The following is a 23928-nucleotide window of genomic DNA, read 5'->3' on the forward strand; positions in this document are numbered from 1 at the left end:
TTTCCTCCAGGGATTAGCTCGTGGCCATGATGTGCTGTCCTGCTTCTGCAGGCATTGTTAAGTGGTGGACACAGCCCATTTTTGCTCTCCCAAGAACGACCTCTACAGGGGGTGAGGTGGGGGAGGTGGGGAGGCAGACTTGCCTGGAAAGTCGGGAGAGGTGCTACATTGCATAGCATCAGAGCTCAGCAAGCAGCTCCAAGTTGGTACCAGGCATCTAGGTTCTTAAAGTTAACTCGAGAAAATCTTCAGCCACTTGCTGATGTGTTTTTATTTGACTTGCTATGTCATTTAGTTGCCATCTGTATACATCAAGGTAGGTACTGCTTCCAACATTTGTCAGGTGAGGAATCTAAGGAATCTGTTAGGTAACTTTCTAAGGCTCTGGATGGTCCATGGCACCAAGTGATGGGAATCCCAGCCTGGCTGACTAGGGCTCTTTCCCTCCATCAGATTGCACCCCCCTAAACAGGTCAGGATTTCATAACATGCCTAGTTCGTAAAGAATTCACATATACATTCTCACCCAAGTATAGCAACAGTTCGATGGAGAAAGTGGGGATTAAAAATGCCCATTTTGTAGATGAGGTACTGAAGTTCGAGAGAGGTGAAAATTCAAGGTCAACCAGATATTCAAATCAACAAAACCATTCCAGCCTGCCCTTGTTCTTGAAGAACAAATAAAGAAGACATATCTCCTGGACACAGGCAATGCATTTCACATTGTTAGGTATTGTTAGTTATGTGTGAACTGTCCTTTTAATGTTCATTCAGAGCACTTAGAGTCTGAAAAGACCTCTGGGGAAATGGGGAGCCTAATCCCTAGGTCCTCCTTGGAAATTCTGGTTTACCAGCGAGAACCACCACCTCACTGTTGCAAATTTGCATAGAAGCCAGCTGGACTTCCTGGAAGAAACGTCTTTTCTCCAGGGGACTGGGCGACTTCCCAGAGTCCTAAGATGGTGAACTGAGGGTTCTTCAATGTCCAAAGTTTGCTCGAGCCTTGAGTGAACAAAGACCTCCCCCTACGTCATTGGTTGGTTGGAACCACGCTTCTACCACCCCCCAGAGGATACTGGGCAACATCTGGAGACATTTTTAGTTGTCTGGGGGAGGGCTACTTGTATCAGGTAAGTAGAGGCCAGTGGTGCTGCTAAAAATTTTACGATGCACACAACGGCCTCTCAAAACAAAGAATTATTTGGCCTCGAATGTCAGAGTAGGGCCCATGTTGAGACACCCGGCTCTAAGCCTAAGGTAATGCCTGGGCTCCATCCTGGGCCCTGGCTGACTACAGCACAAAGCAAGCTCAAGGTAGCAGCCCTCATGTGTTCTCTGACCTAAAAAGCTCAGAAACAAGTAGCTTGCTCCCCCATAGAAGGGACTGTAAGGAAACCGAAAGCATGAAATAGCCTTCAGGGCCCTGTCTAGGGTGGCTGAATGCCAGAGGGGAGGGTGTCTCTGCCCCTTTAGGACAGTGAGCTAGGTGAGTGGCAGGAACACTGGTGGGGGTGGACAGGGGTGGCTGAGGAGCTCGTCTTCCCATGGAAAATAGATGGAAAAGGCAACCAGAAGAAGTAGCAAAAAGGCACAAAGTTCTCCCTGCAGCAACCCCGAGGCAGGCAGGTGCCATGGGCGCTGTGCCTATTAAATCCTGACCGGGAGTCTTTGGGGGATTTCAGAGGGGTGATCCAGGCAGTGGCAAAGCTGGAACCAGGCCCAAGTCTTCTGATGCTCTTAGGGACTGAATTGTGTCCCCTCCCAGATCCATACGTTGAATTCCTAACCCATGGTGTGACTGTATTTGGCAAGAGGGCCTATAAGGAGGTAATGAAAGTTAAACGAGGTCACAAGGGCGGGGGCCCTAATCCAATACGACTAGCATCCTATGAGAAAAGGAAGAGACACCACAGATCTCTCTCTCTACATGTGCACAGAGGAAAGCAATGTGCAGACACAGGGAGAGGAGGCTGTCTACAAGCCAGGAAGAGCCATCTCACCAGAAACCAACACTGCTGGCACCTTGATCTTGAACTTCCAGCCTCCAGAACTGTGACAGAACACATTTCTGTTTTCTGTTTAAAACCATTCTGTGTAAGCCACACGGTCTGTGGTATTTTGTTATGGCAGCCTTTTGTTATGGCAGCCTGAGCTGACTAATGCAGATGCCAACATCTGGCTCCCTGCACCAGATTCTCCCAACTGTGGCCCATGATTCCAATGACAGCCAGGTCACCGATGGGCATTTACGATGGCTTCTTTTTCAGGATTCAACCATCTTCCATCTGTGCACCACTTGCCCCCAGTCAACACTCCCTCTTGAAGGCCTCTCCCCCCAGGTGAAACACCAGTTCATCTGTGTCTCCCGATACCTCTCCCAAGGATCTCTCAGGCTCTCTTTCATAGGGTAGCAATCTCAAAGGTTCTCATTTTGACAGCCCTTTGTTCTAACTCTACAAATTCTCTCTGGGAAAGCTGCCAAAGGACCTATTTCCACAAGGACTTTGAACAATCTCCATCCCATGAATGGAAGTACCCAGCACAGAATCAGCTTCTGCTAAATATTTACTGAGTGAAGGAGTAAATGAACAAATAAACAAACTATCTCCTATAAGTTGATAATATTCTTAGTCTAGCTCTTTTTTCTGAGCTCCAGCCCTGCTGTCTTAGGGGCTGCCCAGAGCTGCATAACAAACTACCCCCAAACTCAATGACTTACAACAAGAAGCATTTTTTTTTCTTATGTAGGCTAACCGTGGTTGAGCTGATCTAGGCTGGGCTTGGCTAGAAGGGATCTGCTCTACGTTTCAGCTTTTGAATCATCTGGGTTTGGCTCCGGCCATGAGAGTCGGATTCGGGTCTCCTCATTTGGGGCCAGACTATAAGGACAGTGGTCACTCAGCACACGGTTTTCTCATGGCAATCTCCAAACTGTACAAGCACAATGAAGGCCTCTGCCCATGTTCACATCCTCTAACATCCCACAGAGCAAAGCAAGTCTCAAGGAGAAGCCCATCATCAATGGGATAAGGATGTAATCTCTGCTCATGGGATGGGGGAGGGGGATAGGAGTGAGTGAATATTTGCTGAACAGTAATGCAAACATCTAAACTGACACAACTACATATCAAATTTCCTACAAGATACCTCTCCCTTGAATGTCTTACAAAGTCCTTAAATTCTCCATGTTGTTTGCTAAGAACCTAGCACTGCCAAATTCCTCCTTCTGAAGGGTCAGGGCTCCTTGTCCAGGTCCTATTAGCAGGGGATGAATTTGGACAGAATTTGGACAGAATTCCAAACACCTACTTCTAACAGCCAGCTCCCCTGAATTCTGAGTCACCCACCTTCTAGAACCCCTTATTGTGCTGGCCCACACAGCTGAAGAGCTCTCCCATTGCAGACATGTGCCTGACTCACTCTTGTGTTGTCTATGGAGTCTCAATGGGATGTTCACTTCCCAGCTCCCACTGTTCAGTGCGAGTTCTTCCCCTGCCCGTCAACTCCAGCTACCAAGGTCCCACCAGACCCTGTGCCTCAGCTTGCCTAAGTCACAATGAGGAGACTGCACACCGCACAGCCCTTTTGAGCACTCACCTATTATAATGGAAATCAGCTTCTCTAGATCAGCTCTTCTCTGAAGACAGCATCTCATGGACAGGGCTGTGAACCACTTTTCATGGAACTGATATTAGGACTCACCAAAGGGGAATGAGGTCAGCAAATGAGTTACTGATCAGCTTCTGCTTTCCCGCGGCCTGGTTTAGATTACATTTGCTCATACACACATATACACACACACATAACCCTATACCCAGTTCTAATCTTCCCACTCATATTTATTTAGGCTGTCGCCAGATAATTTGATAAGCTTCTTTAGGACAAATGGGCCCTGCTCCAGGAGGCTGAGGACAGGAATAGCAAGTCTGGACAGGCATACTTTGGCAGCGTGAGGAGGAAAAGCTTTGCTAGATGAATGTCAGCAGTATTGCTGGCTCTTGCCTGCTGTATTAATTTCTCCTTTAAAAGAAAGCTGACCCATTTTTTCCAGCCCACAGCCCTAATGTACTTGTATTCAGAGGCCATCCTTCTCCCACATAAAGAGCTGTATTGTGTTTAATGATAAGCCTTTTAATGGAATTTGCTATTTCTGGGTCTCTGGGAAAATGCCATTAATGAGCTTGCAAGTGCAAGGAAAAGCAGATGCTCCGGGGGCATGCTTCTCAAGGGCAGACTACCCTGGCAAGATGACGAACAAAAACCCAGAAAACAGGTTCTTTCTCACTGTCTCGGCACTGGTTTGGCCTAACCAAAACTACGATCTAGACCAACCTTGTCTTCAAAATGTTAAGGTATCACCCTTAACCACCCCCACGCTACCCACCTCCCAACATCCTATCTGGAGGCCCCTGATTCTGATGTCACTCACAAATGCTTCTGTCATCCTCATCATAACCAAATCGTCAGCAGAGTGCAGGACTCTGACCAAGAGGGGCGCCTGGGTGGCTCAGTCGTTTAAGCTCCTGCTTTCAGCGGATCGAGCCCCACATCAGGCTACCTGCTCAGCAGGAAGCTGGCTTCTCCCTCTCCCACTCCCCTGCTTGTGACCACCCCCCCGTCAAATAAATAAATAAAATATTAAAAAAAAAAAAGACTCTGACCAAGACTCATGGGTGAACCAGGCGGACTAATATTTGTCACTCCTTCAAAACCTATAATTGGTCAATGTCTGTCTAAGAGACTGAGCACAACATAAGGAGCAGGAAAGGCAAGTGGAACCCACATTGTGAAGACAGGAGAGGGGGTGAGGAGTCTCCAAGTGCCTGGGTCCAGCTCACAGGTCAGCAGGTGGTCATGTCTTTTTGATGATGGTCCCCAACAGTGCAATACTTCTGCCATCTTGGCATCCTTTGGCACCTCCTGGGACGTGCTGTCACCTCTGACACATGGGGAGCTTTGCTGGCACACACACCCTCTAAAGATATATAAAAAAGGTATAAGAGGAGGTCCTGGTCCTCAAGGGTTTAACAGTTCAAAGTAATCCAACTCATATTACTGAGTAGTATTGAGAGAAAGGCACTATGCTAGAAGCGGTTGAAAGTTCAAAAATGAGGAAGACAGAATAGCCTATCTTAAAGGCTTGCTCAACCTGAGGTCTGCAGCATCACCTGAGCTGGTTTACTTTTATTTATTTTTTTAAAGTTTTTATTTATTTATTTGAGAGAGAGAAGTGAGAGAGTACAAGTAGGGGTAGCAGCAGAGGGAGAGGGAGAAGCAGGCTCCCCGCCTAGCACAGAGCCTGAGGTAGGCAGGGATCAATCCCAGGACCCTGAGATCATGACCTGAGCTGAAGGCAGGCGCTTAACCAACAGCCACCCCGGCACTCCACCTAAGCTGGTTTAAAATGAGATACCACCTCACACCAGTCAGAATGGCTAAAATTAACAACTCAGGAAACAACAGATGTTGGAGAGGATGCAAAGAAAGGGGAAACTGAACGTAAACCGGTGCAGCGACTCTGGAAAACAGTATGGAGGTTCCTCAAAAAATTAAATGTAGAGCTGCCCTACGACCCAGCAATTGCACTATTAGGTATTTATCCAAAGGGTACAAATATAGTGATTTGAAGGGGCACATGCACCCCAGTATTTATAGCAGCAATGTCCACAAAAGCCAAACTAAGAGAGAGCCCAGATGTCCATCGACAGATGAATGGATAAAGAAGATGTGGTGCATATATATATATATATATATATATATATATATATATATATACACACAATGGAATATTACTCTGCCACCAAAAAGAATGAAATCTTGCCATTTGCAATGAGGTGGATGGAACTAGAGGGTATTATACTAAGCACAATAAGTCAGCCAGAGAAAGAAAACATCATAGGAGTTCACTCACATGTGGAATTTAAGAAACAAAACAGAGAAGCATAAGGGAAGGGAAGGAAAAATAAAATAAGATATAAACAGAGAGGGAGACAAACCATGAGAGACTCTTTTTTTAAATTATTTATTTATTTATTTGAGAGAGAGAGAATGAGAGAGAGCACACATGAGAGGGGGGAGGGTCAGAGGGAGAAGCAGACTCCCCGCCGAGCAGGGAGCCCGATGTGGGACTTGATCCCGGGACTCCAGGATCATGACCTGAGCTGAAGGCGGCCGCCCAACCAACTGAGCCACCCAGGCATCCCCCATAAGAGACTCTTAACTACAGGAAACAAACAGGGTTGCTGGAGGGGAGGTAGGGGGATGGGGTCATTGGGTGATGGGCATTAAGGAGGGCACTTGAAATAATGAGCACTGGGTGTTGTATGCAATTGATGAATCACTAAATTCTACCCTGAAACTAATAATACACTACACGTTAATTAAATTGAATTTAAATAAAAAATTAAAATAAAAAACAAAACGCATATTCTCAGGCCTCACCGGGGACTGACTGAATACAAAATGCTTCAGGTGGGCCTAGCCACTCATTTTTAATACTAACATTTGAGGAGCATAGGCCTAAAGAGCTTCTAGAGAAGTGCAGGAAATAAGACAAACACTCAAGCTTTCTGCTACCAGACAGGGCAAGCCCAGGGCCTGGCCATGGCCCAGGACCAATCACCTAGGCCAGAGCCTGTGGCTTCAGAGTCATGCTGGTCACAGCCACCAGTGGAGTTTTAAAAATGCATAGTTGCCGGAGCTCCACCCAAAAGCTTTCATTTGCTGGTTTGAATTTCTGTTAAAAAACACTGACAGTTATCAGAGGAGAGAAGCTCAGCAGGTGTCGAAGCAGCTGTCAGTAATGGGGAAGAGGGGACTGTAAAAAGCCAGTGTATTTGTTTCCTGTGGCTGCCATATCAAGCTTGTTTAAAACAACAGAATATGGGGCACCTGGGTGGCTCAGTTGGCTAAGCCTCCAACTCTTCGTTTCGGCTCAGGTTGCAATCTCATGGATTGCAGGATCGAGCCCCAGCTTCGGGGCTCCCCACTCAGTGGGGAGTCTGCTTGAGATTCTCTCCTCTGTCCCTCCCCCCACTCTTTCTCTTTCTCTCTCTCTCTCAAATAAACGAATAAATCTTTAAAAAAACAACAACAGAACTTATTCTCTCACAGTCTGGAGGTCAGAAGTTCAAAGTCAATGTGCCTGCAGGCCTCACTCCCTCCTAATGCTCATGGGGAGAATCATCCATCCTTGGCCTCCTTCTGGTGGCTCCACTGCTCCAGGCTCTTCCTCTGTCTTCGCAGGGCCTTAAACCTCCTCCCTGTCTTCTCTTCAGTCTCAGATCTCCCTTTGCTGTTCTCTTCTAAGGACACTTGTCATTGCATTTAGGGCCCACTCAGACAATGGAACACTATCTCATCTCTAGATGCTTAACTTAACCTGCAAAGACCCCTTTTCCTCACAAGGTAGGATTCACAGGTTCCAGGGATTTGATATCTATCAGGGGACCATTTTTTTGTGTCTACCACAGCAACCAACAAGAGAAGACAGCATGTGCCAGGTACACAATTAGCACGAAGCAGTAGCTGTTCAGGTATTCAGCAGGCAGGGACATTGCTTTTCAGGAAGATTTTACCACCATTCTGCTTCAAAAGACTGAGAAGAATACTATTGAGGATGATGACATCAAGGAATCACAAGTAGGTCTCTGCTTCCTGTTCTGAAGATTCCACAGCTAAGAAAAAGTCTCTCTCAGGAGACCAGGGACAAGACAGGGAGAACCACTGGTGTGGGACTGATTCTACTGGACCCCTGAGCTCTGAGAAAGCTGCTTGTTTCTCTGATGCCTTGAGCAACCTACTAGTATTTTCTAGTTGCATCCTCTTACTCTGAAGGATCAGAATACAGTGAGTAACTTCAAACAGGTCCATTAAGCAGTCAGAATGTGAACTGACCACCTGAGCCAGTGATTATGTCACTGTAGTTTGAATGTAATTACTGTTGCCCCCCCCAACCCTGTCTGCAGGGGAGATATCCCAAGACCCCCAGATACTACCGAACCTACTGTATGTTTTTTCCTCTACATACATACCGATGATAAGGCTTAATTTATAAACTAGGCATAGTAGAGATTAACAACAAGAACTACTAATAAAATAGAACAATTTTAATGCTACACTGTAATGAAAGTTATGTGAATGTGGTCTCTCTCTCTCTCTCTCAAAATATCTTACTGTACTCACCCTTCTTCTTGTGATGATGTGAGCTGATAAAATGCTGTGTGATGAGACAAAGTGAGGGGAATGATGTAGGCATTGTGACATATATATCACAATATATCAGGATGATCACCTGCTTTTGGACCGTAGTTGACACCAGGTAGCTGAAACCATGAAGAAAGGGGGACTACTGTACACCATTGTCTCTGCAACTATGAGTGCTTTTCCCATGGAACTGTTCCAGTATTCAGATTATAGAGGGAAGAGAGTTGTAATAAATGCCTTTAAAAATGGCAAGCTTTGGGGGGGTGCCTGGGTGGTTCAGTCAGTTAAGCTTCTGATTCTTGATTTCGGCTCAAGTCATGATCTCAGGTTTGTGGGATCAAGCCCAGCATTGAGCTCCATGCTCAGCGTGGAGTCGGCTTGAGATTCTCTCTCTCCCTCTCCCTCTGCCCTTCCCCCTCCACACATATGCATGAGCACTCTCTCTCTCTGAAGATAAAAAAAAAATCTTTTAAAAAAATGGCAAGCTTTGAAGTTAGCAAGTAAGGAGGACACTTTGTCTATGAGACTGTTTTCAACTAATTACTAAATACTCCTCTCTCCAGGTCTCTCCCTTCCAATCTTCCTAATATTCCTTCATAGGAGTCTATAACAAAGGTGAGTTGTGCTCATAGAAATTTAACTGAAGAAAATAATCTAACAAGTGTGCAGCAGTACAGTCTCAATGTCCATCATAGGGGCGCTTGGGTGGCTCAGTGGTTAAATGTCCAACTCTTGATTTTGGCTCAGGTCGTGATCTCAGTGTTGTGAAATTGAGCCCCATGTTGGTCTCTGCTTGTCCCTTTCCCTCTGCTCCTCCCTTCATGCACTCTCTCTATCCATAAAAAAAAAAAAGATTCTCTCTCTGCCTCTCCTTCTGCCCCTTCCCTGCCCCCTTCTTCCTCTCTAATAAAAAAAAGTCCATCGTAATACTAATTACAATAATGAAAAACCAGAATCAACCAAAATGTCTACCAATAATAGTCCCTGCCTATCTCAGGAAAACTTCCTTGATCCCTCAGGCTGTTCAATGTTTTCACACTTCTTGCTTGGTAGCATATCAAAATTGTAATTCAATTGCTATATAAAAACAGTAGAAGCTGTCTTAATCCGTCTCCATTCAAACAACTTGGGGATAACTAGTACTCTTCATCCTTTCTCTGGAAAACCACAACAATTCTGATCACCCTAACTGTCACTTGTTTGGGTCAGTTGTATCTGCTGCTGTAATCATGTAATCTAACATCATACTAAGTCAGTTATATATGAATGTAAAAAATAAGTTGTTCCTATGAAAACTAAGTTGAATGCTTTGGACAGATTCAATAAAGGAACATTGCTGAAGAAAAAAAATCTAGAGTATCTAGATTCTCTTCTCCACATTAAGACACCCAAATAAGAAAGAGTACAGATGCATTATGGGAAATAGAACCGATGCACTGTGGGAAATAGGACAGGTGCATTATGGGTAGGGTGACCTCATATCCAGATCAATCTAGGACAGTCCCTGTTTACACCTGTTGTTTCAGCACCGTACCCGGTTTAGTGCCCCCTTTCATTCTCAGAAGTGTCCAATTTGGGTGATAAATTAGAAGGTCACTCTACGGCTATAGTTTATGTAAGACAAATAAGGTTTAATGCCAATCAGCAGGCCATCCCAAAGAATTAAAACTGAGCCTCACAGGAAAAGATTAGTGAATGAATGTTCGTATACATGTTTTAAATTGGGGTCCTCAGACTTCTTTCTGTAAAGGTCCAGATAGTAATTATTTTAGGCTTTAGTCAGTCTCTGTCCCAACCATTCAAATCTGCCATCACTTTTGTGCCAAACAAAAGCTACCCTAGATAATCCATAAATGAATGTGCACAAGCAAAACTTTATTTTGGACACTACATTTGAATTTCATATAATTTTCACATGTCACAAAATATTGTTCTTATTTTTAAAATTTTTTTCAAGCATTTAAAACTGTGAAAACCGTTCTTGATTCACAAGCCATACAAAGACGGGCAGTGGGCTGATTTAGCCTGTGGGCCATAGTTTGTTGACCTTTGTTTTAAGTTTAAAAAAAATAATGTTATTTTTGTGTTAGATTTTTTTCCTTCGTGGTTTTCATTTTTCAATTATTCAAAATGCTCAAATGGCATTGAATAAAAGGGCTTCTATTGTATTTGTTCACATTCTTTCTATTTCTCTTGCTTGTAAGGTCCATGAAATAAGGGATTTTACCTGGCACATAACAGGTGCTCAGTAAATGTTTCCTAGATGAAAGAAGTTATACAATATTTATACACTGGAAAACTAACACAACCAAGAAAAATTATGTTGGCAAGCTCAAGGTCTATTATGAAAGGTTAAAGAAAAAAACCCAGGTAACACAATAGTTATGTATGAAGCAACTCTGTTTTTAGAAATTACAGGTCTATGTTTGCATGGGGAATTATATAGTAAGCTATGCAAAAATATTATCAGTTATTATATCACTATAGTTATTACAGGTTTGGGGATGCTTTAAAATCTTTTTTGACTTTTCTAAAATGGCTATGTTTTCTAAAATGGTGTATGATTGCTCATTGCTGTTTTATCTTACCTTATAAATCTCGTGTCCTGAAGGAATTTACACCTGACCAATGGAGACACCAAGGTTGGTCAGACCCTGTGTCTGTGGTGAGGGGCCGGGAGGGACTTAGGTGAGATGCTGGCCTGGGAGGGAATGGAGGAATTCCACTTATTTGTCTGATAGAACCAGTTCTCCACGCCACTCCGAAAATTAGAGATTAGTACCTTCTGAGTTCTGGCCTTGTAAAGCTACTCCACTTTCCCATAAAATGTATGTAGGCTGTGGTTAAACTTTGATATTTGATGCTAGGAGCAAAGGGAGACCCAGGAAGAGTTTTGTGCATTTAGCCCATCAGTGAACAAGGGTTGTGGGCACCCATCACTAAACAGGCACTGTTTTTAGGCCCTGGAGGTACAGGAGAGAACAAAGCAGACAGAAATCCTTGCCCTCAAGGCACTTCCTCTGGGGAGAAGAGAAAGGGATAAACAGTGAGAAGGAGAAATGATGACAACAGTTGGAGTTGAGGGGGCCTCGGACACGGGATGGGCAGCAGCATCGTCCAGGTGGACAGGTTGGCCCGGTCTGAAGAGACATCTGAGCCGAGCCTGGTCAGCCAAGCCAGGATCAGGCAGGAGAAACCAACAGAACAGAGACACCGAGCAGTACAAAGTGGGCACATCTGAAGGCCCAAAAGAAGGCCGGTGTGGCTGGGGAGATGAAGCTGAGACACGGAAAGCAGCCACCTAAGGTGACCACATGTCACCTTAGGTGACAAATGTCATTCCAAGTGAAACAGGCAGCCACTGTGGGTTTTGAATAGAAGAACGACACGTTCTGGCTTATATTTTCAAAGCTCATTCTTGCCCCCGTGTGAGGTGGCAAGGGTGGACCACAATGCCCCTCAGGAGGCCACCCAGTAGGGGTTGGGGCAGGGAGGGGGGGTGGAAACGGGGAACAGAGGTGGGCTGATTGGTATTCATTTACAGGGTGAAGTCACCGGGACTTGCTTCAGAACTGCATTTAAGCAGGAGGAAGAGAGGATTCAGTTCGTTTGCTTTGGTTTGATTTTTGTCTGTTTTCATTTAGCGGCTTTATTGAGATAACGACTCTTAGACCATACAATTTGCCCAGTTAAAGTACAAGTCAGTGGCTTTAAGTACATTCACAGAGTCGTGTAACCATCACTACAACTGACTTTAGAATATTTTCGTTACCCTAGAAAAGAAACCTTGCATCCCGTAGCCACTACCTGCTCCCCTCCCCGCCACCTTGTACTCTGTATCACATTTTATTTATCCATTCTTCAATTGATGGACTTTTAGCTTATTTCCTTTTGGGGACTATTATGAATAGTGCTGCTCTGAAAACTGTATATGAGTTTTTGTGTGGGTGTGTGTTTTAATTTCTCTTGAGGACTTTGGAATTGCTGGTTCATATCATAACTGTTTAACGGAGGAACTACCAGACCGTTTTCCAAAGAGGCTGCCATGTTGTATGTTCCCACCAACAGTGTGTGAGGGTGTGATTCAGTTTTAAGGTCACTCTGGCTGCTGTGTGGAAGAAAGAGTGATGCAGACATCAGAATGCTCATGCAAAAGTGAAGGCATCTTAGTAGGGTGCAAAGACATCCAACTTAAAGTGTACCTCATGGTGTTTTATGGCAAAAAAGATTTTTGTGAGATAGCCAGCTTTACACCATGAATCACATCATTAAATGGAAAGATTCCAACGGAGAGAACTTGTTAAAACAGATCTGCCATTTTCCAATTTCGAATCCGAAAGCAAACTGGTATGGAACTGCTTGAACATCTGTCCCCAAACAAGCTCCGACAAGCAGGAGGGTATTTTCAGAGAAGCTGCGGGAGTCAGTGGGTGCAATAAAACTTCCACACCTTTAAGCCATGAAAACACAGGGCTCAAGGGGGAGCCTGTTGCTGAGGACTCCTGTGCTAACAGGCATCACTCCTACTGCCTTGGGACACTGCCCCTCTGTCCCAGACGAGGGCTGGCTTTGTTCCCATTGCTGGTTTTGATGACTGCGCAAGAGTCTTGTCCCTCTGCAGTTCTTCCCATTCAGAAAGGGAAGGGAAACCAGTATCTATCAAGCTCACGCTATGACCAGTTGTGGGCGAGATGCTCCACGTTAAGTTAGTGAAACCTCCTCTGTCAAATCATCAAGGAAGAAAGACCTATTTTTTCCTATCAGAGATAAGGAAAGTTGGCCCCTTTGCATTGAAAGGTCAGAAAAGGCCTCTCTAAAAAGATGGTCTTTTAACTGATCCCAGCCATGTAAGAATCAGGAGGAAGAACAGTCCAAGGTAGACTCCAAAATTGTTCATTAGCTCTCCAGGTGTTTTCATGTTTATTCTCATTTAATTTTCATCTATATTTACTAGTATAAATAAGAGTAAGAAGTATCCCTCTAGAAATAAATCAAGTTTAAATTGACTGAAAAGATGACTTTGCGTCGAAATTAGAATTGTTTTGGGGCATCTGGTTGGCTCAGTCGGTTCAGCATCTGCCTTCAGCTCAGGTCATGATCCCAGGGTTCTGGGATAGAGCCCTGCGACTGGCACCTGCCCTGTCGGGAGTCTGCTTCTCCATCTCCCCCTGACCCTCCCCCCTTCTCATGCTCTCTCTTGTCCTCTCTCTCTCTCTCTCTCAAGTGAATAAATAAAAAACTTTAAAAAAAAGAAATTATAATGTTTTTCCTTAATCTTTCTGATTATACCCAGGACCTATTCTCCATAACGATATCACCCACTTCATCCCTACAGACATCCACTATCTCCCCCACACGTTAGTATCACTGTCTCTGCTAACCTTTTTTTAAAAAATAATTTATTTCTGTGTGTGTGTGTGAGAGACAGATAGTGAGAAAGAGCACGAGGGGGTGGGGAGAGGGAGAAGCAACCTTCCTGCCGAGCAGGGAGCCCGACGTGGGACTCGATCCCAGAGTCCTGGGATCATGATCCGATGATCATGCTCAACCGACTGAGCCACCCAGGCGCCCCTCTGCTAACATGTCTTAGTAGACGTTGGACCAGGGGGAGATCATGTAAAAATCAATGGCATGGCAGACAGAGCAGAATGTGTGCTTCTATGGGAAGATCACTCCATGAGGAAAAAGGGAGGATGAGGAAAGAACTCTGCCCAATCCCTGCTCTCAGCCTCACTAATTGGATACACCTTTCTCCTTCCATGGGAAAAAATAGTGAAGATAATTGGGAGAGGTTATGGAAACATAAGGATGACCAGGGAAGAAATATCATCTCCACCACCCCCACCCACACAGCCAACACTGGGTTCTGGATGTCCTGGTTCTGTCAATACATACTAATGTAACGTCAGGCAAGAATGCTGGCCCTCTCTCCTGGGTCTCGTATTTTTCCTCCCTCCATTAAAGACGGTGCTTCCCTCCTGTTATGCAGAACTGCTGTGCACAAGAGGATGAGTAAGTATGTCAAAACCTTTGCAAAGAACACAAACACTATAAAAAAGAATGAAATCTTGCTATTTGCAACAACACAGATGGATCTGGAGGGTACAATGCTAAGTGGAATAAGACAGAGAAAGACAAATACCGTATGATTTCACTCATATGCGGAATCTAAGAAATAAAACAAATGAACAAACAAACAATACAGAAAGACTCATAAATATAGAGAACAAACTGGTAGTTCCTAGAGAGGAAGAGAGTTGGGGAGATGCGCGAAAGAGGTGAAGGAAATTAAGAGGTACAAACTTCCAGTTATAGATTAGTCAAGGGGTACCTGGATGGTGCAGTCGGTTAAGAGTGTGACTCTTGGTTTTGGCTCAGGTTGTGACCTCGGGATGGTGAGATCAAGCCCCATGTCGGGCTCTGTGCTCAGTGGAGAGTCGGCTTGAGATTCTCTCCCTCTGCCCCTCTTCCTCCCACCGTGCTGTCTCTCTCTCTCTCTAAAATAAATAAATCTTAAAATAAAATAGATAAGTCAAGGGGATGAAAGTATAGCACAAGAAGCATAGTCTTGTAATAATGTATCATGCAGTGATTTTTGTTTTGAGCTTTGTGCAATGTATGAAACTGCTCAATTACTATGTTGTACACCAGATACTAATATAACATTGTCTCAACTATACTTAATAAAATAAATAAATAATAAAAGAGGAGGTGAGGAACTAACATAAAGCCTTGAAGCTCAAAAAGAAAACATTATAGGGCGCCTGGGTGGCTCAGTTGGTTAAGCGACTGCCTTCGGCTCAGGTCATGATCCTGGAGTCCCGGGATCAAGTCCCGCATCGGGCTCCCTGCTCAGCAGGGAGTCTGCTTCTCCCTCTGACCCTCTTCCTTCTCGTGCTTTCTATCTCTCATTCTCTCTCTCAAATAAATGAATAAAATCTTAAAAAAAAAAGAAAACATTATAAACACTAAAAAAAAAATCATAAGGTATTCCTAATATGCGGAAGTTGCAGGCCCTTGATTGCAGGGTCTTCCAAGAGACTGGCAGAGATCCTTTTCAAGGGGTGCCTGAGAGGGTCCTGTCGGGTTATTCTACTCCTTACACTTTTAGCTTGGCAGCTTCTGGCACCTGACAGAATGGCTCCTTGCCTCCTGGGCACTCTTCCTCTGATCGGGAGATGGGAGGGAGTGCCACGTGTATGTGGTTATCACGTTTGCGGTCCCAGTTCCTGAGAGTCAGTCTTCAGTTCGAGAGATGTCTCATGGAGAGGGAATGCACACGTTCCCATTCATTTTCTTGGTCTAATATAAAGCTTCTATTTGGGATAAGCCATTCTATGCCTCCTTGAAAGCTGGAACTGGGGAATCCCTAGGTGTGAGGGATGCCAAGCCTTCTGGGTATGAGGATGTGGAGAGCCCCGCCAAAAAAAGAATTAGCTGGAGGTTGTTAGGACAGGGCAAAAAGTAGAGACTGGCCTGACAGGCCCAGGATCAGGGCTGGGCAAACCTGCCTCATGCTTTCCCAAAGGCTTTAGTGGGGGAATGGATTTGGAACTTCGTTTGGCCCAAATGACTCCTCTGTGCCCACTTTACTACTTAAAGCTTCAAGTGCTCTGAAACATGGTTCTTGACCCTGAGTTAACATCAAGAGTTCTTGAGGGGCCCTGAGAAAAGAGCAATGCCTGTCACTTCTCTCTCCTCTCCTTTACAGATGGGGCCCGGGGCCTTGTTAGGCTTTGTGTTTATTTTAAATTTTTTTATTTGGAAATGATTTTCAAGCTTAGGAAAACACTGCCAAAAAAAGAACAGTACAAAGAACATCTCCATACCCTTTACTGAGACTCACCTGTGCTTCACATTTGTCCCATTTGTTTTATCATTTGCTCTCTTTCTAAATTTTATTTATTTTTAAATTATTTATAAAATAAAATGCTTTGAGAGTAAGACATCATAGTTATGTCCTTAAAAGAAGAGCTATTTTGGGGCACCTGGGTGGTGCAGTCAGTTAAGTGTCCAACTCTTGATTTCAGCTCAGGTCATGACCTCAGGGTTGTAAGATCGAGCTCTGCGTTGGGTTCTGTGCTCAGTGAGGAGTCTGCTTAAGATTCTCTCTCCCTCTCCCTCTGACCCTCTGCCCAACCCACACTCCCTGCACATGCATGTGTGCGTGCACTCTCTCTCAAATAAATAATCTTTTTTTTTTAAACTAAGACCTATTTCAATGTGCATTACCTCAGAATAAGGATATGTTGTTGCATAGCCACATAGTAAATTTTCAACCCCAGCAAATTTAACATTGACATACACTTTTCATTTCTCTACCATTGTATTCCAGTTTGTCAGTAGACTTGACTGTCTCCTGGCAGCATTTTTCCTTCCAGTAGAGACTCCAGTCTAGGATCCATCTAGTTGTCTCACTCGTGTATTTTTTTTTAAGATTTTATTTATTTATTTGATAGAGAGAGGGAACACAAGCAGGAGGAGTGGGAGAGGGAGAAGCAGGCTTCCCTCCAAGCGGGGAGCCCGATGTGGGGCTCAATCCCAGGACCCTGGGATCATGACCTGAGCCAAAGGCAGATGCTTAACGACTGACCCACCCAGGCACCCCTCACTGGTGTATTTTTAAAAGCTCCCCAGGTGATTTTAATGTGTACCTTGGACTCTGAACAACCGTGTGAATGAATATTTATTACCCTAACACATATTAAATGTTTACCAGGTGCAAAGTACTGTGAATAAATTAGAGTTTATGATTTTTAAGGGACATACTATATACAAATCAACTACGACATCAGATGGATAAATATCATGAAAGAAATGTTAACCAAATCTGTGGGAGGAAACTTTAAATTTAACAAGCTTACTGAGCGTCTACCATGTGCCAGGCATTGTACGAACTTCTGGAAAAACAGATGTAAGAAAAAAATAATGAATGCATAATTAATAATTAATGAATACATGGTTAATTTCAAAGGCAGGTTTTTCAAAGGCTTTTCTTGGGGGAAGTGAGACAATAGATAAGTAGGACTCAACTTTTAGAGATGAAGACCAGGAGAGTAAACATCAGGAGAAAAATGAAGGAAAATAAGTGAACCATGGAGTAAGTAATGTACTTCACTGTAACCCGAGAACTGGGAGCATGGGGTTGGACTGGGTTTTCTTGGAAAAGTAGGCTAAACAATGTAAGATGATAGTCACTTTGGAAAATAGTTTGGCAGTTTCTTCAGAAGTTAAACATAAATATAACATACAATCCAGGGGCACCTGGGTGGCGAGTTAAGTGTCTGCCTTTGGCTCAGGTCATGATCCTGGGGTCCTGGGATCAAGCCCCGTGTCAGGCTCTCTGCTCAGTGGGGAGTCTACTTGTCTTGTCTCTCTGCCCCTCCCCACCCCCCTGCTTGTGATCTATCTTTCTCTCTCAAAGAAATAAATAAAATCTAAAAAAATAACATACAATCCAACAATTCTATTCCCAGGTATCTACCCAAGTGTAATGAAAATGTGTGTCCACATGAAGACTTGCATAGGAATGTAATGTTTGTAGCAACATTATTTACAATAGCTCCAAAGTGGAAATGACCCAAATGTCTGCCACAGAAAGTGCACACCCATCAATGGGGTACTACTGAGCAATGGAAAGGAATGAATGACTGACATATGTTACAACATGGATGAACCTCAGAAACATTCTGCTAAGATTAAGCAACTAAGTGAAAAGTACCAGATGGAAATACCATATATTATATCAATTCATTGAGTTGAAGTGTCTGGAAAAGACAGATTTATAGAGACAGAAAGTAGATTAATGGTTGCCTGGTGTTGGGGTGGGAATGGGGACTGACTACAAATAGGATAGGTTTCTTTGGGGATAGAAATGTCCTGAAACCTGGATTATGGTTATAATGTAATAACTCTGAACATTTACCAAAAAATGTTGAATTGTACACTTAAATAGATGAATTTTATAATATGCAAATTATACTTCAATAAAACTGGAAAAATTAAGTTAATAAAATCAGAAAGGAAATTAGTAATCTTAGAAATGAAAAATATAATTATTGAAATTCTAAAACTTAACAGGACTTGAGACTTGAAGACGGGAAAAACTCTGGGCTGGACAACTTATTTAGAGGACTGGTGAAAAGAAGGATTGGATTAAGGAATTCACCAGGATGCAACACAGAGGCAAAAAGAATTTTTTAATCACATTTCAGGATATAGATGGAGAGGCTTCCTCACTGACCTAATGGCGGTTCCAGAAAAGAGAATGTAGGCAATGACAAAGAAACATTATTTGAAGAGAAAATCATTGATAATTTTTCAGAATTAAAGAGAGCACACCAATCCTCAACAGAAAGTACACTAACATCTAGAAAGTTCTGCTGAAACTGCTAAACACCAAAATAAAACAAACACAAATCTTAAATGCTATCAAGAGAAAGGCAGACTAAACACAAAGGAATGAAACAGTCTAAATTTTTACCAGCAACAACCAGTGCCAGAAAACAATGGAGTACCTTCATCACTGTGCTTTGGGAAAAAAATGTTCACCAGATTTTTATACCCAAATAAATTATCACCCAACACTGAGGGCAAAACAACGACAGTTTCAAATATACAAAGAATTCCCTCCCCCACCCAGACCCCTACAGAAAAGTTTACTAAGAAATGAACTTCAGGGGCACCTGGGTGGCTCAGTCAATTAAGCGTCTGCCTTCGGCTCAGGCCATGATCCCAGGGTCCTGGGATTGAGTCCCGCATCAGGCTCCCTGCTCAGCAGGGAGCCTGCTTCTCCCTCTCCCACTCCCACTGCTTCTGTTCCTGCTCTCGCTGTCTCTCTCTCTCTCTGTCAAATAAATAGATAAAATCTTAAAAAAAAAAAAAAAGAAAAGAAATGAACTTCAGCTAGAAGAAAAGTGAACCCAAAGAGAAGGCTTTGGATTCAAGAAAAAATAGTGAGAGGTGATGAAATGTCAGTGAATTTAATTAAGACTTGATTATAAAAATGATTTTTAAATTTAAAAAAGTCAAATACTCTAGATAACAATGGCAAGATGGGAAAGGAGAGGGCTGTTAAATGGGTAAAGTTTGCAAAAATCTTTTGCAGGAATGGGGTGCATGGGTGGCTCAGAGGGTTGAGAGTCCAACTCTTGATCTTGGATCCAGTCATGATCTCAGGGTCCTGAGATTGAGCCCCGGGTGGAGCCCCAGGCTCAGTGGGGAGTCTGCTTGAGATATTCTTTCTCCCTCCACCCCTCCCCACTCCCCTGCTTGCTCTCTCTCTCTCTAAAATAAGTAAATAAATCTTAGAAGAAAATCTTTTGCAGGAAGAAAGAATTACACAATAACTTTGTTAGAAAAAATTATAGTCAAGTATGTATGTTGAAAAATAAAAGACAATTCTGAGAAGAATAGAAATAAAACCTAACACCCTCAAACCAGCAGTGGAAAATGAGGGAATATAGATCATTTTACTAATCCAATAGAAGGCAGGGATGGAGGAAAAGGAAGAATGAAAAAGGTTAGCACATGAAAAACATAAAACATGATGGAAGAATAAGCCCAAATATATTAGTAATCACAATCAATGCACAAGGATTAAATTCCCCTGTCAGAAATACAACTAAAATAAAATTTAACAGAAAGATTCAATATAATGAGATGGAAAATACACACAAACATTAGCCAAAAGAAAGGTAGCATATCGATATCAATATTAAAATGTCAAATTGTATAGAGAGGCACTACATAATAAGAATCCATTATGATTTCTAATGCAGAATATCCTTTGAGAAACACTGCCTACTGTGCACTAGGGATCATGCTGCTTTCTCCACTGCTGTTATCTTCAGTGCTTGGCACATAATAGGTGTGCCATAAATACTACTGAGTGGAATGCTTACCACATTGTATTGAAATGATCTGCTCGGGTGTTTCTTATACACAGGGGTAGGGACTGTGTCTTAGTCAGTTTCATGCCATTCATGCCATCAATATTCAGCACAGCACCCAGAACACAGTAGGCACTCCATAAATTCAAACTGAATTCAAGGTTAATCTCTTCCATAAAATCTCCCCAACTGTTCCTGCCCATAATGATTTACCCTTTGTTTCCACGTCTATAGAACTCATAGTTTGAAAAACCCAACTTAGCAATTGATTACAGTAGTGTCTCTGAGTTTTCTTTCCATATTTCAAAACTCGTGTCTCCAAAAACATTTTAGATTCCTTAAAGATAGACATGTCTTATACTGTGCCTAGAGCCTTGAATCAATATTTTTTAGGGGTTGATGTCCCATTTGGATAAATGTAGATTAGATCAGTTGGTGCCAGCCACACATGCCAACGCCTCAAGGGGTATTTCCATTCCCTTTTTTCAATCCTTGACTAAAGAGATCACTGTTTGGAGACAGGCTCATATGCAAATAATGTAGAGAAGTTGATGGGTGGGGCGGGAGAAGGCAGCTTGTGTCCAATTCCAAGACTCTGTGCTCTCTTCCTTCTGGCAAAATAGTCAGAGAAGAAAATGCCTGTGAACCTACAAAAAAATGGGTGTGGGGAGGTGGGAGGGAGATAGAGAAGAGAGCATGTCCCATATACTACTGGACAGAATCTGGACCTGACCCTTCCACTAGCAGGCACGGTATCAAGAGTTTATTATGAGATCAAAAGGAAACCCCACGACAAACAGCTACATTCCCCCACTGGGACCTTGTAAGAGAGGGATTTTGTTTCCATCTATACACAAGGCACAGGAGGGGAACCTACAATAAGGAGCTCCTAATAGGGAAGCTGCAGAGCTAACCAAGGGCAATGTGGCATCTTCTTGGTGGTCTTCTTCCGGTCCTGGAGAGGTTCAGTCTCGTCCCTGGGAGGAGGTAGGGAGATAGGCGGGCTGACCTCCCAAGGTCTTCTGTAATCCAGCAATTAATGGGGGACTCGTGCACTTCCCCATTTATGCTCTTACACACATCTGTACCAGTCTGATAGTAAGTCCCCCGGGCTGCCTTCCAGGTTTAGTACGGCGCCAGACAAGCTGTTGGCACTCAACAAATAGCTCAAATATTTGTTGAATGAAGGAATAAATTCATCAAGTGTTTAAATAGGGCCCACATGACCTCCCCAGCTGTAAAGTACAGCGATGAATAAAATCACAACATTCCAGAGCCGATCATTTGAGCAGAGCTGGCAAAGGAAACACATGCGCGCGCGCACTCACACTAGCGCTGATTCAACTAGGTTTCCCACCTTGGGAACACAGACCACCTGCTCAGCACTGGAGGAGTTTCCTTGGCCAGGATCCTCATTCTCCAGAGAGGCGCTTCCAGAAGGTCAAGTTACCAAGATTTAGGACCAGTGCCCTTACGGGTCGGCTTCCCAGACAAAGTTTCTGCCCGGATTCAGCCTGGGCCTCTCCTGGGCCCGTCCCCCCTCCCCCAACCTGGGGCCCCCAGGGCGCGCAGCTCGCCCGCCCGCAGCGCCTCACTTTACCTTGGTGAGCTGGGCGATCTTCTTGCACATTTTCACGTGCATCTCGGGATCCCAGTCCATTCTCCAGTCGGCGCCACCGCAGGCATCAGCTTTGGAGCCCTGGCAAGTCCCGGACGCGTGAATTTTGCTGTTGAGGACAGAAGCCATGGCTATAACGCGTCCAACACTCAAGGGTTCTCGCTCGTGTTCTCGCTGCCCGCGGTGTGCACGTGCGTGCGCGCGCGAGCGTGTGAGCGTGTGGGCTTTCTCGGGAGCGGTGGCACTGCAGTCCCGCCGGCCGCACCGCCGCGCGGCCCCTGCCAACCCGAGGTGCTGGCCTTTCCGCTGGTCCGCGAGCCCACCCTCCCTGCTCCGGCGCTCGCTCGCTGGCTCGCCGGCTTTGCGGGCACCCGCACCCTGCGGCGAGGCGCCGAGGATCCGCACGTGCAGCTCGCGACCCGCGCGCCGCTCTCGGGCGGGTGAGGGTTTCGCTTGCAACGGTGGAGCTTCCGCGACTAGGAGCCGCCGGCCTTGGAGAGGTTTGCGCTGGCCCCGCGCCGCGCTCTTGGACACGTGGGTGGCTCCGGGCTCCGGGCTCCGGACTCAGCAGCGACTGCCCCCGCCCGTGGTGGGCATCCCAAGCCAAGGAAGAATTAGAGCCGGCCTCAGCGTCGGGCAGCCGGGGCGCACGGTCTGGGAAGGGCCCTTGGCGATGTTCTCCGTGGCGAACGGGTGGCGAGTGACATGGCACCTTGACCAGCACGCTCAGCCGGAGGCTCGGGAGCCTCGGAGCTCGGCGCTGAAGGCGGAGTTGGGGGGCGGGAGGTCTTGAGAGGGAAAGGGAGGTAAGAGCAAGTCGCGAGGACGCGACGAGGTACTGGGACCCGAGCGCACAGTGTGGGCCCCAGTCGGGGGGCAGCCCCCCCTTCCCCCATCTTGGGGAGGAGCCCGGACTTTGCGGGAGGATCGCCAGAGATCACCGAACAAAGGGAAGAAGCCAAAGGGACGGCCGAGGAGCTGGTGACAGAAATCTGGGACAAGAAAAGCGCGGAACGTACCAGAAGCGGTAGGAGCGCGGAGGAAAAGTCATCAGAGAGGTAGAAAGGCTGGTAGCAGGTGCGGGAAAGGAGGAAGCAAAGAGGAATGGAGTAGTTGACTAACAGATGGAGCTGAAAGTCTAAGTAAACCGAGCTCAATGAAAGGGAAGTGACTCATCCATATCCACACTCTTGGCCACTGGCCAAATGGAGCCAGAATCTTGTCATCAGGATTACGAGCTTGTGCCTTTTTATTTTGCTTGTTGAGTGGAGTTAGCGACCAAATTTCTTTATGGCTTGCTTTCTCTGGGTTCAAACAGTGGGCTTTGGGGAAAGTGACAACACCCTGATCACATTTTCCTAATATGTGAATAATAGCATCGCCATAATAAGCAATTTTCACGCTTAATATATTTCATTTTACAGACTGCTTTATATCAAGAGTTTTAGTCATCTTGATAAAGCAAGCAAGCTCCAAAGGGTTTCAGAAACCACAATCCCATTCCTCTACATTGCAGGTAACAATACCCGTTTTTATAGATAAGAAAATAGATCCAGAACATTTGTACCAAGCCAGGCAATTGCAAGTAGCCCAGTTGTGACTGAAACCAAGATATTCCTATTCTAAATTTCTTCCTCTAGCCCCAGTATACTACACTGGGTAGGAATGGCCAATGATATAACAGTTTTTGGTTCCTGGTATATCATCTTAGGTTCTCTCTCCAAGACATCTCAGTTTCCCAGTTCATTTAGAAAACAAAGTCTGAATCAAAATCACTGCCAGGAGGTTATATAGATTCTTGGTCCTATGCTAGACTCCCTGAGTCAAAATACTTGGAGTTGAGGTTCCGAGAATGCACATTTTAAACAAGCTCCCTTTAGAGTAGTTTCTGCAGGGTCTTATTATGCATTAAATTTTAAAGGAATTCAACCACTGTGTAAACTAGAGGGAAATTAGCCTTTTAGTCCAAAACTTTACCAAAAGTTGTGCACCGTTTTGGAAAATCACATCATCAATGGCCACATGACTCATGCTATTTGGTTGCCAATACAACACACTTGTATTTCACACATTCTTGGTTGAGTCTACCCAGATGTGCAAGCATCCGAATACTGCTTTATGTTATAAAGTTAATCATATCAGATCATTTATATATTGAAATACACATTTAATTATAATTACTTTCCTTTTATTTATCTTACTGTCAAGAAATTA

General features: G+C 44.5%; 1 protein-coding gene across 1 annotated transcript in view; it reads right to left on the reverse strand.

Moving 5' to 3' along the window:
- Positions 1-22664, reverse strand: part of FAM184B (family with sequence similarity 184 member B) — a 144948-nt gene extending 122284 nt beyond the window's left edge. The window contains exon 1 of the mRNA XM_027598011.2: positions 21697-22664. Coding sequence (XP_027453812.1) covers positions 21697-21843 — 147 coding nt within the window. The 5' untranslated portion in view covers positions 21844-22664. The remainder of the gene's footprint in view (positions 1-21696) is intronic.
- Positions 22665-23928: the final 1264 nt, after the last annotated feature.

The sequence above is a fragment of the Zalophus californianus genome, chromosome 2, assembly GCF_009762305.2.
Source record: "Zalophus californianus isolate mZalCal1 chromosome 2, mZalCal1.pri.v2, whole genome shotgun sequence".
In the NCBI taxonomy this organism is placed as follows: domain Eukaryota; kingdom Metazoa; phylum Chordata; class Mammalia; order Carnivora; family Otariidae; genus Zalophus; species Zalophus californianus.